General features: G+C 41.5%; 1 protein-coding gene across 1 annotated transcript in view; it reads left to right on the top strand.

Moving 5' to 3' along the window:
* Window positions 1–13497, top strand: part of Ge-1 (Enhancer of mRNA-decapping protein 4 homolog Ge-1) — a 327116-nt gene that overhangs the window by 146503 nt on the left and 167116 nt on the right. Inside the window, 3 exon segments of the mRNA XM_045757261.2 lie at window positions 5084–5294; window positions 5296–5541; window positions 9307–9426. Of these exon segments, the coding sequence (XP_045613217.2) occupies window positions 5084–5294; window positions 5296–5541; window positions 9307–9426 (577 nt within the window).

Below are 13497 nucleotides of genomic sequence, written 5' to 3'. Positions count from 1 at the left end.
TAAGAAAAGGGACTTACCCGGGAGGCAGACGTCACTCGCTCCTCAACTCGAGACAAGTCGAGACAACTGACCACAACCACTGGCCACTCTTCCTATATTGAACCCATTTTCTTTTCCTCTCTGGCCCCTCTCACAATTTGTTGAACAAATCCTGTTTTCTGGTTCTGCATCTCTGTTTTGATATGAATGTTTGTGTGCCTTCATCATATATATCACAAAATTTTGCATACATCTCATTTACTGTACTTTCTTGCCTAACAACACATCTGTCCAATTAAATTCATTAAAGAATTTTCCAAGTTCCTCTTGAAATCGAGTTTATCAACTGTTTCAATATCCCAATTCTCTTCTAGATTATATCGCAAAGCATATTTGATTTCCAACAGGACATGATCACTCTTTCCCAAGAGAGGAAGGTACTGGATGTCAAATATCTCTCCTTTCTTTGTGAATATTAAATCCAGTATTGACAGAATATTCCCCTTCCTTTTCTTATGGCCTGCTTGATGTATTCTCCTAGTTGTGATTGTGTGGGTTGAACTCGGGCTCCTTGGTCCCGCCTCTCAACTGCCTGTACAGTTGTACAGAACTAGTGTACAGATTCCTGAGCCTACTGGGCTCTATCATATCTACATTTGAAACTGTATGGAGTCTGCTTCCACCACATCACTGCCTAATTCATTCCATCTATTAACTACTCTGAGGATGTATGTTGGTACATGAATGTCTCCAGGATAAGGTTTACAAATCTGCCTGTCCAAGAACGTTCCTACATTCTTGCTTTTTAGCCCTCCCAGTCTGTTGTTTTCAATTGAAATCCCCCCGTACCAACAATTGTGATTTATCTATATCTGCATATACAGTGGAACCTCGATTAATGAGTGGCTCTATTAACGAGTTTTTCCAGTAACGAGCAAGCCACTCGCAGCAAATTTGTCTCTATTGACGAGCTCGCCTCTATTAACGAGCAAAACCACATGGTGCTTCCTAGCATCTCGCGGGTTCTCGCAAATTCTCGGACGCCTCCGACGCCAGTGTTGTTGTTGTATCGCACACGACAAGCATCCCTCTGGATTTATTTGAGCTTTTCTTTGGGTTTTTAGTGGTTTTGTGACTACAATTTGTAACACACGATATCTCCAAAGAAGCTGCTTGCTAGTGTTGTCAAGAGGAAGAAAGACACAATTACTGTGGATATAAAGAAGGAAATTATAGCAAAGCATGAGTGTGGTGTCTGTGTGATTGATCTCACAAGGAAGTATGGCAGGTCCTCATCAACAATTTACACTATTAGTAAGGGAATGAGGAGGTAAGGGAGGATGCTGCCTCTTCCACTGAGATCAGGGAAGTGTTTGGAATGTTTGAAAAGGTGAACGCATTCTTGGAAAAGCTGCCCTGATAAAGCAGTGACAACCCGGTGTGTGAAAATGTTTAATTAATTTATCACTTTGTGATAACACTTTATGAAAGTGTTATCACTTTCGCAGGTATATGTCGCTTGAACGTGACACACTTTTTTCTCTTAAATGCACCCAAACACCGTGCTCAAGCGTCATTTGAGCAAATATTTCTATAAAATCCAATTCTTATCTGATCGACTTGGGGATTGTATACATGTTTGCCATGAAATCTCCGTTTTCTTTAATAACCACATTGCCTATTTGAGAAAACGGCATTGTATTGTATCTTCGTGGTAAGACTATTATATTGTTGACACAACGAGTGTAATCGAAGTAGTTTTTTATTTGGTGCTGGTCTAACGCATCCTTGTGTGACATTTGAAATGAAATTTAAGTGAAATTCCCAAGAAGAGAGAGTCCGCCTGACTCAGAGGTGGATTCTCCTTCCACACCATAACCCCTCTCCTCCTTCCCACCTCCCCATCGTCTCCCTCAAGCCAGCAACTACTCTTCATAAGGTAAAGTAAATATTAAAACACTACAACAAAACATTTATATTTACATAAAAAAAGTCATACAAGTATGGATGTTTTTGGGAGTGGAACGGATTAAATTTATTTCCTTTATTTTAAATGGGGAAATTTGTTTCTTAAGACGAGTTTTCCAGGTAACGAGCTCGGTGCCAGAACAGATTAAACTCGTTAATAGAGGTTCCACTGTACTATAATATCTCTCATGACCACTATGAGGCCCTCTTGTTTGTCATCTAATTTCTCCTTTGTCCATGTGTTGCTTGCCGGTGGGCTGTAGGCATTTATGACGATGTGTTTATCATCCCGATTCCAAACCTGCAATCCCATTATGTCTATTTCTCAATGGTTTTCAATTATTAACTCCCTTACTTTCTAGTGTTCTTTCACCAGCACAGCCACTCCTCCTCCCTTCCTAGTTTTCCTGTCATGTCTCTAAACTGAGAAGTTTTTTTGAAATACAACCTGATTTAAAATATTTTCTTCGCACTCCATCAATGTTAGTGCGACAATATCTAGGATCTTAAGCTGAATTATATCTTTTAACTCCAGAATTGTTTATCTTACTCCATCTGTGTTGGTACTCTATATACAATTATCAGGAACATGTTTCCTTTCCCTTTGTCCTTTACTCCCTTTTCCTCTAATGATTTTGTTGCCTTGTTTTTATATACCATTTCACTAGTTTTCCAGTCCCTACCACTTTGTAAAAAAAAGAATTTCGTTCCTCAGTTCTATTCCCGTTTAGACATTTCTCTTCATCAAGGTTTAGTTTCAGGTTTTCTTTGTCTTCCTTTGAGAGGTTGAAATTTTTTACATCTTATTAACCCTTAAATGGCGCATAGCTATATACCATTTGACACCCACAGGCGCATACCAAAAAAAAAAAAAAAAAAATAAAAATATTTTTTCTTCCTAACCAGTTAATTTGTGTTCACTGATCACAGGAAAAATAATAAAAAAAATCGTAAGTGGCATATATTGCCCACTATAGGGCAGGGAATTCTGGCAAAAATCAGGCGCTGACTGAGCGTGCGTCCCAGGCGGTCTGTTGATCGCCAGCTGTCAGGCCTGAGTTTCCACAAAGAGATAATTACCTAATTATTTCAATGTCTCTGATTGATTTTTAGTAGTTTTTTTGCTGTAATATTATTCAATGTGTGTAGTGTGATATATTTATATAATAAAATGAGTGAATCATCGCTGTACTCAGAAATATGGTGTGCATATTGGTGATTCAATTATGTTCATCAAACAGTGAACAAATACTTTGTCAGTTATTACACTCTATACACAGGTTATATATAAGTATCTGCATGTTTTGTTCACCATGACAAACCACTAAGTTGGTATGCTGAGTGGCAGTGGCAGGCAGTGACTGGCTGCCACTGGCTGCCACTGGCTGTCACTCCCTCCCTCACCTCACCTCACCTGACTTGCCACCATTCTCCACCCACTCCATTCTCCATACTGTTTTTGCTTTTATATACATACGTTTTATATAAGTATTTACATGTTTTGTTCACCATAACTGTACATCTAAGCTTGTATGGTGAGTAAAGACGTAGCTACCCACAGAGTCAGCTGATGGCTGTCGCCCTCAAGGCCAGACTCACTAATATTTCTCCTCCAACAATACTGTGTGGTGTTATTACGCTATATACACACATTATATATAAATATCTACCTGTTTTATTCACCATACTTGTGCAAGTAAACTGGTATGGTGCCCAAAGACCATCGTGGTCATCAGTAAACATGATAAGTCCTGCAGACGACGCTCCTCCCTCACCAAAATGGCGGCTCCCAACCTCCTACTCTCGCTGTTATCTCACACTATACACACGTTATATATAAGTATCTACATTTGTGTTCACCATAGCGAACCACTAAGCTGGTATGGTGAGTGCAGTCAATAAAAGATGGCCACACACACTCAAAAGACAACGCCACCATCCTCCCTCCCACAGCATTACTCCTCCCTCCATGGCGCACAGCGCCAAATATCACCACAATCCTGCTATTATCAGAACCCTGGTCAGTTTTATCACAGTCAGGGGTCATCTGTAATAATATCATCGCTACATAATAGCATGAACAAGTATATTATGGCATTTTTAGGCGATGCTGTGGTCACAAGCTGAACAGCAGTGCTGTGAGTTCATGCTGCGTGCGTCAGGCTTGGTAGCTGTCTCAATACTGAGGCCCCTAACACCCGGGAGTTTGGCCCACGATTTTTTTTAAAAATGGCGTCTGTTTACAAGAGCCCTGATGAAGGTGTGGTGAACCCCGTGTATCCGCGGGCCGTTTAAATCTAGCGTAGTACTCCAAAGCATCACATGATGCGATGCACAATTTACTGCAAGTCGGTCAAAGCATCATATGATGCGATGCGCAATTGAAGGGTTAACCAAAGTTTCCCATCCTCATCACTCTGCAATTTACTGGCATTTCTAAGCACTTGCATCATTTTTTTTACTCCATTGAATGTCACCTTTAATGGGCAATTCTTGTCACTCATATTTTCCTATCCTCCTCAAATCTTGACATTTTCCTTTGAATTGAAGCCTTCTCCTAAACCTACTATTTTCTCAGTGATTTTCATCTCTTCTGCTCTGTCCACCCTAGATTATATTTCCATTTCTAAACCCAAAAAATTATTATGGACTTATTTCTATCTGTAATATTTTGTACTAATTTACTGTTGGTTACCAGTTCTCTCCAAATTGCTTGCCCAATTACTGTTTCTTGCAGGTCATTTCTTGTTTTGACGTCCAAATACACTTCGTGGATCATTTCTTTCTCTTTTACAACTTGCACATGTCTCTTTAATTTCTTCTTTAATGTGTGTGTATATGAACACGTTGTACTGAGTGGGGTGTGAATAGCTTCGGATGCCTTATCCCTTTGTGTATTTATGCTTCAATAAACTTATTTGAATTGGGAGACAACCAAGAAATTTAGTAACAAACTGAAATCTGAGACAAACTCAGAAATTTGTATATGGCATTTTTCCTGCATTTGCTGAATGTTAACAAAATCACAAATCAAAAATTTTGTGTTGACTGCAAATTATGATATAAAATTCAATGGGAATTTATTAAGGTTATTTATCCTACTCTTGGTATTTTTTAACTGTGTGTAAATTTTCAGGCAAGGGTGAAGATTATGTAGATGATGAGGATATTCAGGCAATATATGAAGTTAAAATGGTGGAAGATGATGATGATGACGACGATGAAGAGGAGGAAGAGGAACCAGAAGCTCTACGACACACTCATTCTCACCCACAGCCTCCACCACCTCTAATTCCAGAACCACAGCCCATACCGCAACCACATCCATCTTCAGTAAAACCATCTTACATCAATGCCACAGCTCCCACCCTCTTTAACCCAACCCCCTACATCTATGCCACAGCCCCCATCATCTCTTCATCAATCACCATCCTCAGTTCCACAATCAGTTCAGTCAATACCACAGTCACTAAATGTTATACCACAGTTATCCTTGAAACCTGTTCCACTTCCCGAAGTGTTGCCTTCTCAGAAGCCACAAGATATGCATACTCTTGATCAGCAGCCAACATCTCCAGCACAACCAGTGGATATGTAAGTAGTGAGTCTTTGCTGGTACAGTTTTGTGCAGTATGTGCATTTTCTGCTGCATTGCATAAACACCGTAACTTTTTCTGTTATTATTGTTGTGTTAACACTTTCCTATCTCCACCCCGCCCAACCTGCTGGTGGGCGGAGTGGACAGCACACTGGACTTGTGATCCTGTGGTCCCGGGTTCGATCCCGGGCGCTGGCGAGAAACATTGGGCAGAGTTTCTTTCACCCTATGCCCCTGTTACCTAGCAGTAAGATAGGTACCTGGGTGTTAGTCAGCTGTCATGGGTTGCTTCCTGGGGGTGGAGGCCTGGTCGAGGACCGGTCCGCAGGGACACTAAAGCCCCGAAATCATCTCAAGATAACCCTAGACTACCTCAAGGTGTGCCGAGCATTGGCCGTGGGTGGGCAGCCAGACTCAAATATGTATACTCTAAGTTTTTTCACCTCAATTTTCGTCGCACGGCGTTCAATTTTGGTATCTTTTTGTTTGCAATGGAATGCTCTACAAGGATATATACACATAAAGTCCAAAAGCCCACTGTGCCACCCGCACCAAACTCACAAATCGACCAAGAGTTACCCTGTGAGCGCGCAACACCACCAAAATGTGTCATCTCTTTGTGGGATTCTCACCTGAATTCTTGTCATCCCCCCCCCCCTTCCCCTTAGCAAAGGTAAAAGTCAGCCAAGCGTTAGCCATGAGCGAGCACGCATATGCACACATGCTACACCTGCACACAAATAGGTATAATCTTTTTAATTTGATAGCAGTCAATTTTCTTGTTGCCATTCATTTTGGTATCAATTTGTTCACAGTAGAATGCTCTACAGGAAAAAAAAAAAAAGCTGTGCTGTACTGTACTTACCACCCTATGATATTTGTAGACTTTCAGTTGAGCATTAGGCTGAACCACTTTACCTGTTCCAGGAAACTGTTTCCTGAATTTGTTCAACCAATGTTTTATAGGTGGAGTGGATGGTGGGTAACCATTACTGCTTATCCACCCAGTATGTCCTCTTGCGATGGTACAGGCTGGAGCATGGTGCAGCACACAGTACCACATCACACAACTTGCACTTATATTTGATGTCCTTCCTTGTAACATTTCTGAAGCAAATACGATACTTTCAGCACTCTCTGGATGCGAAATAGGGAATGGTTCAATTTGCTGATCAGTACGTTCTGGTTTATCAGCAATACGAGGGGTTTCTCCTAGCAGTAGCACCAGAAGGAATAATCTGACTCTTGTCTTCCGAGTCAGATGATGAATTGTCATGTCAAGGTGAGGATGAGAATAGTGCCCGCCTCATACCTGATGGCCCGAGTGTAATAAATAACTGTAAAAATTCCAAAGGAGTCATTGATACCGGTACAGTCAAGCCTGATGTTCCAGTAAAAGTGTGTACAAATGGTGGAGTGTTGTCAGTTGACCAGACTTCACCAGAACGTTTGCATTTCATACATGCGGTGCATCAACATGTGCCTGTGGCAGTAGGGGGGTTCAGAATCAGCACTCCCCTCACTTTCAAGTTCTTCCTCACCTGCTGTTTCAGTTTCAACAAACTCGCTATCTTCATCACTGTCACTTTCGTTACTTTAATCTTCAAAATAAGAAAAATTGCCAACAATAGCCTGTACTAGTATTTTTGTTGGGTTTAGTTTCACAGCCCTGTATTTTTGGCGAACCTTGATGCCATATGGCCCCTAACAGAAAATGGAATGACATTGGCACAAACTTTAAAACACGTCCCAAAATAATATGATAAAAAATTTAATTTTAACAAATATATTAACCCTTAAACTGCGCATGGCGTATATATACGCCCTGAGTAACATGTCCCATGGTGCGCATAGGTGTATATATACGCCATAGGGTGCCAGGCCCGATTCAAATGGCCCGCGGCTACACGGGGTTCACAGTAGCTTCCTCAGGGCTCTTGTAAACAGATGCCATTTTTTTTTTTAAATTGTGGGCAATATTCTCAGGTGTGAGAGGCACAGTACTGTTGAAGTAACCAAGGCTGGCGCACGCAGCATGAGCGAACAGCATTGCTGTTCAGCTTGTGACCACAGCATCACCGAAAAATGTCAAAATAAATATAATTGTTATTATTTAGCGATGACAATATTACAGATGACCCCTGACTGTGATATAAATAACCAGGGTTGTGATAATAGCAGGATTGTTGTAATAATTAGCGCTGTGGGAGGAGTGATGCTTAGAGACGGAGGGAGATAGCATCGTTTACTGACTGTGTGGCCACCTGTTATTGTTTGCATTCACCATGCCAGCTCAGTGGTTCTCTATGGTGAACACAAATGTAGATACTTATATATAATGTGTGTATTAGTGTAATAACGGCAAAAGGATTATGCTTGGAGGAGCCATATGGGTGACGGAGGTGGCGTCGTCTGCATGATTTGTCTAGCTGTTTAGAGGGTGGCCACTATGCTCTTTGGGCACTCTACAAGCTTAGGTGTACAGTTACGGTGCATACAACATGTAGATACTTATATATAATATGTGTATATAGGGTAATAACACTGCAAACAGTATTGTTGGGGGAGAAAGTTTAGTGTGTGTGACCTTGAATGAGTGAGGGAACCGCCAGCCGCCATCTGTGTATAGCGACGACTCCTAATGCCTGAACTAACTATATCAGCTTAGCTGTACAGTTGTAGTGAACAAAATATATACATACTTATATATAATGTCTGTATATAGTGTAATAACACCACAAATGGTATTGTTGGGGGGAGAAAGTTTAGTGCGTGTGTTGAGGGAGTGGCAATGAGTGGCTGGCTGGTGTGTGGCGGTAACTCCCCGTTGCTTTTTGACTCTCAATACCAACTTAGTGGTTTGTTACGGTGAACAAAACATGCATATACTTATATATAACCTGTGTATAGAGTGTAATAGCTGCAAAACTATTTGTTTATTGTTTTATGAACTTAATAATTGAATCACTAATATGCACACCATACTTTTGAGTATAGCGATTATTCACCACTTTTATTATATAAATATATTACAATACACACTATTGAATAATATTACTGCAAAAAAACTAAGACAAAATCAATATGAGACATTGAAACAATTAGGTAATAATATCTTTGTGGCAACTCCCACCTGTCAGCGCGGGTGACGCTGATCGGGTCTGATGACCGCTCTGTCAACGTCCACTTTTTGCCAGACCTCCTCGGTCAATTGCGCCCAAAATATGTCGCCTACGATTTTTTTTTTATTTTTCCTGTGCTCAGGGGACACAAATTAACATGTTTAGAAGAGGAAAAAAAAATTGAATTTTTTTTTTCTTGCACACGGGTGTAAATGTCCTCAGCACCCCTGAGCAGTGGAAGGGTTAAAATCGGATGTAATAGACATCCCTCCCGAACATCTGCAGAGTTAATTACAGACGTCATATTCATCCCTCCCGAACGAAAGTGTTAATAATGTCAGATTGTGAGAAGACTGTTGTAGGTAGCTTTTTCATCGTGAGAACTTTTTCAGACCTTAGAGCTAAATGTTATTTGCAAAGAAGTCATTACTGATTTGATGCATAATTTCTACCTTGTCATTAATGCCTATTGGAATTTATTCTTAGTCTACCGATTTGTGATAGCTGTATGCTGGACATTCACAACCTACTGGTTTTGTATAGTGTTAGTCATTATTGTATAAAACACTAGAAATTTTATATACATTAGATTTTCCATAAAAATCTTACCTAAACTAATAAATGTAATTGTCTTTCTAGCTTTGCATCGGTAAAAATGCTACCAGCTCAGTTAACCTGTGCTCAACTTGAAGCTGAAATTAAGGGTGGATCAGTCAGCCCAGATTCCACCGGTTCTGCAAGTTCTTCCACTAATCAAAGGTAACTGCAGTACACGTTCTTTCAAGAAATGTATATATATCATTGTTAATATGTATAAAGTCATAGCAGGTTTGCTCAACCTTTGGGCTACAACACCTAAATTTCAGCTTGTCCTCATGGGGTCAGAAGCGTCTAAAAACCAAATTGACATTCCTTTGTTTAATTACATGTCTATTAACCCTTGTGTTGCTCAGGGCTAATTAGCATTTGTCACCCACAGGTGCATACCAAAAAAAATAGTGTATATATTTTTTCTTCTTAACCTGTTAATTTGTGTTGTCTGATCATGGGAAAAATAATAAAAAAATCGTAAGTGGCACATATTGCCCGCTATAGGGCGAGGAAGTGTGGCAAAAAACAGGTGCTGACTCAGCGTACGTCCCAGGCGGTCTGTTGCTGCCCAGCTTTCAGGCAGGAGTGGCCACAAAGAGATAATTACCTGATTATTTCAATGTCTTTGATTGATTTTTCGTAGTTTTTTTGCTGTAACATTATTCAATAATGTGTAGTGTGATATATTTATATAATAAAATGTGTGAATCATCGCTGTACTCAAAATTATGGTGTGCATATTGTTGATTCAATCATTGTGTTCATCAAACAGTGAACAAATACTTTGTTGGTTATTACACTATATACACAGGTTATATATAAGTATCAGCATGTGTTGTTCACCATAACGAACCACTAAGTTGGTATTATGAGTCAAAAAGCAACGAGGAGTGACTGCCACACACCAGCCAGCCATTCGCTGCCACTCACTCCCTCAACACCTCACTTGCCCCATTCTCCTCCCACTATACTGTTTTTGCTTGTATTCACTATATACAGACGTTATATATAAGTATCTACATTCGTGTTCACCATAACGAAACACTATGTTGGTATGCTGAGTGGCAGTGGCAGTCAGTGGCAACCCGCCACTGGCTGCCACTTCCTCCCTACCTCACCTCACCTCACCTCACCTGACTCGCCACCATTATGCTCCCATAAAACTGTTTTTGTTTTTATTCACTATATACAGACATTATATATAAGTATCTGCATGCTTTGTTCACCATAGCGAACAACTAAGCTGGTATAGTGAGTCCAGACAGTAAAAGGTGGTCACACACAGCCAGCAGACAATGCTAACTCCCTCTCCTCCAAGATTACTCCTCCCACTACAGCACTAATTATCACAACAATCCTGCTATTATCAGAATCTTGGTCATTTTTATCACAGTCAGGGGTTTTCTGTAATATTATCATCACTAAATAATAGCATGAACATATATATTATGGTATTTTTAGGCGATGCTGTGGTCACAAGCTGAACAGCAGTGCTGTGAGCTCATGCTGCGTGGGTCAGGCTTGGTGGCTCACTCAATACCGAGGCCCTCACACCCTGGGATTTGGACCACGATTTTTTTTTTTAAATGGCGTCTGTTTACAAGAGCCCTGATGAAGGTGTGGTGAACCCCATGTATCCGCGGGCCGTTTAAATCTTGCGTAGTACTCCAATACATCATAGGATGTAATGTGCAATTTATAACAATTTACTCAACACATCATATGATGTGTTTCGCAGTTTAAGGGTTAAAAAATCCAGCTTTGAATATAATGAAACGCCATTTTCTGGGTGAGACCCAAAGGCTCCCCGGAGCTGTCCAGGCTATTTAACTATTAGCTTTCTGGCATCATTCAAAGTGCATGGAGTTCTTGCCTACCGGGGACCACGAGCCCCCTCAGAGAGGCACGAGGAGCAATGGCCTATAAAAATCTGTGTGGTTGGGAGCATTTTATGTCTGCCATCTACTGGGTCTGGCACCCAGAAAGATTGGTGCCCTAAAACAAATTTTTTTTTTAAATATTGGTACTGAAAGTCGAACGAGTGGACAGAACTCCCCAATGAAAATTAGCAAATGAGCATGACGTCATCACGTTGCCGCACCGCTGTCTGCGCAGTCAACCCCTCCCTTCCCTCCCTGGGAAGGGAGAACCCTATACCCTCAGTGCCCACGACCCAAGCGGTAGTTCTTAGGCTGGATGTCAAAACACGCGAAAACACCGCCGACCGGAGGGAGGGAGGGAGGGAGGGATTCTGGGGAGCCTCTGGGTCTCACCCAGAAAATGGCATTTCATTACATTCAACGCTGGTTTTCTGGGTGGGGAGCCCCTATGGCTTCCGGAGCTAACTACCCAAAGACAAGGCAAACACAGGGCCCAGGTGGTTGTCAGGTGTCACTCCTCGTTGCAAAGTCAAGCCAATTGGCTGCAACCGGCGAACCAGTGCAACACAGGCAATACCAGGTCCAGGGACATGGACAAGGTACTGTGGACAACCCTGCTGACGACCTGAAAGACCCGAGCCCGGGAACAGGAAAGGAGGGAAACCGGGTCAACCCAAAGCGCATCCCCAGCCACCGAGGCCATGGCATGCAAATAACTGCAGAGAGCCACAACTGGACACAACACATGATGCACCCTCGGCCTGACCAACCAAGCATCAACAACCCTAGGACCCCTCCGGAAAACAGCAGTCTCATTCTTCACCAGAAAACGGAGGAGACGGCTGCAATCGGACAAACCTACCACGAGGACCAAAGGAGCAGAAGCCCCTGTGCCGGAGGAGAGCATGACATGACGCAATAAGAATTCTAGAGAAAGTAGAGCATATAGAGGTGTCTAGAGATGAAGTGGAAAATATGCTAAAGGAGCTAAGTAAGAACAAAGCAGTTGGTCCAGATGGAGTTTCACCATGGGTTCTGAGAGAATGTGCATCTGAACTCAGCATTCCACTTCATCTGATCTTTCAGGCATCCCTGTGTACAGGAATCGTAGAAGACGTGTGGAAAAAGGCTAACATAGTTCCAATTTAACCCTCAAACCGCTAGGGGCCCAAATGGAATTCACACCCACAGGCGCAACAAAAAAAACAAAAAATCAAAAAATTCTTTCGTCTTGTAGAAGTGTTCATTTTTATTCCCTGATCACGGAAAAAATAACAAAAAAATCGTAGGTGGCATATTTTAGCCGCAATAGGGTAGGGAAGTGTGGCAAAAAAGGGGCGTTGGCAGAGCCTTCGCCAGACGAGGTCCACTCCGCTCGAGCTGTCAGATGGCAGTTGCCACAAATATATTATTACCTAATTATTTCAATGTCTCTGATTGATTTTTTCTTAGTTTTTTTGCAGTAATATTATTCCATACAGTGAATTGTGGTATATTTATATTATAAAATGTGTGAACCATCGCTGTACTCAAAATTATGGTGTGCATATTAGTGATTCAATTATGTTCATAAAACAATAAACAAATAGTTTTGCTGTTGTTACACTATATACACAGGTTATATATAAGTATTTGCATGTTTTGTACACCATAACGAACTACTAAGTTGGTCTTGTGAGTCAAAAAGCAACGAGGAGTGACCGCCAAACACCAGCGAGCCACTCGCTGCCACTCCCTCCCTCAACACCACCTCACTCACCTTCATTCACCTCCCACAATACTCTTTCTGTATTTATTCACTATACACAGACGTTATATATACGTATTTACATGTTTTGTTCACCATAACTGTACATCTAAGCTTGTATGGTGAGTAAAGGCCATAAGACGTAGCTACTCACACAGTCTGCTGATCGGGCGGCCGCCCTCAAGGCCAGACGCACTAATATTTGTCATCCAACAATATTGTTTGTGGTGTTATTACAGTTATATACACACATTATATATAAGTATCTACCTGTTTAATTCACCATACCTGAACAAATAAGCTGGTATGGTGCCCAAAGATCATAGTGGCCATCATTAAACAACATGCCAAGTCGTGCAGACGACGCTCCTCCCTCACCAAAATGGCGGCTCCCAACCTACTCCTCTCGCTGTTATCTCACACTATACACACGTTATATATAAGTATCTACATTTGTGTTCACCATATCGAACCACTAAGCTGGTATGGTGAGTGCAGTCAATAAATGGTGGCCACACACAGTCAGAAAACGACGCCACAACCCTCCCTCCCACAGCCTAACTTCTCCCTCCATGGAGCACAGCGCTAAATATCACCACAATCCTGCTATTA

The sequence above is a fragment of the Procambarus clarkii genome, chromosome 67 (assembly GCF_040958095.1).
Source record: "Procambarus clarkii isolate CNS0578487 chromosome 67, FALCON_Pclarkii_2.0, whole genome shotgun sequence".
NCBI lineage: Eukaryota > Metazoa > Arthropoda > Malacostraca > Decapoda > Cambaridae > Procambarus > Procambarus clarkii.
The sequence above is the reverse complement of the archived record's forward strand: the minus strand, read 5'-3'. Positions and strand labels throughout refer to the sequence as shown.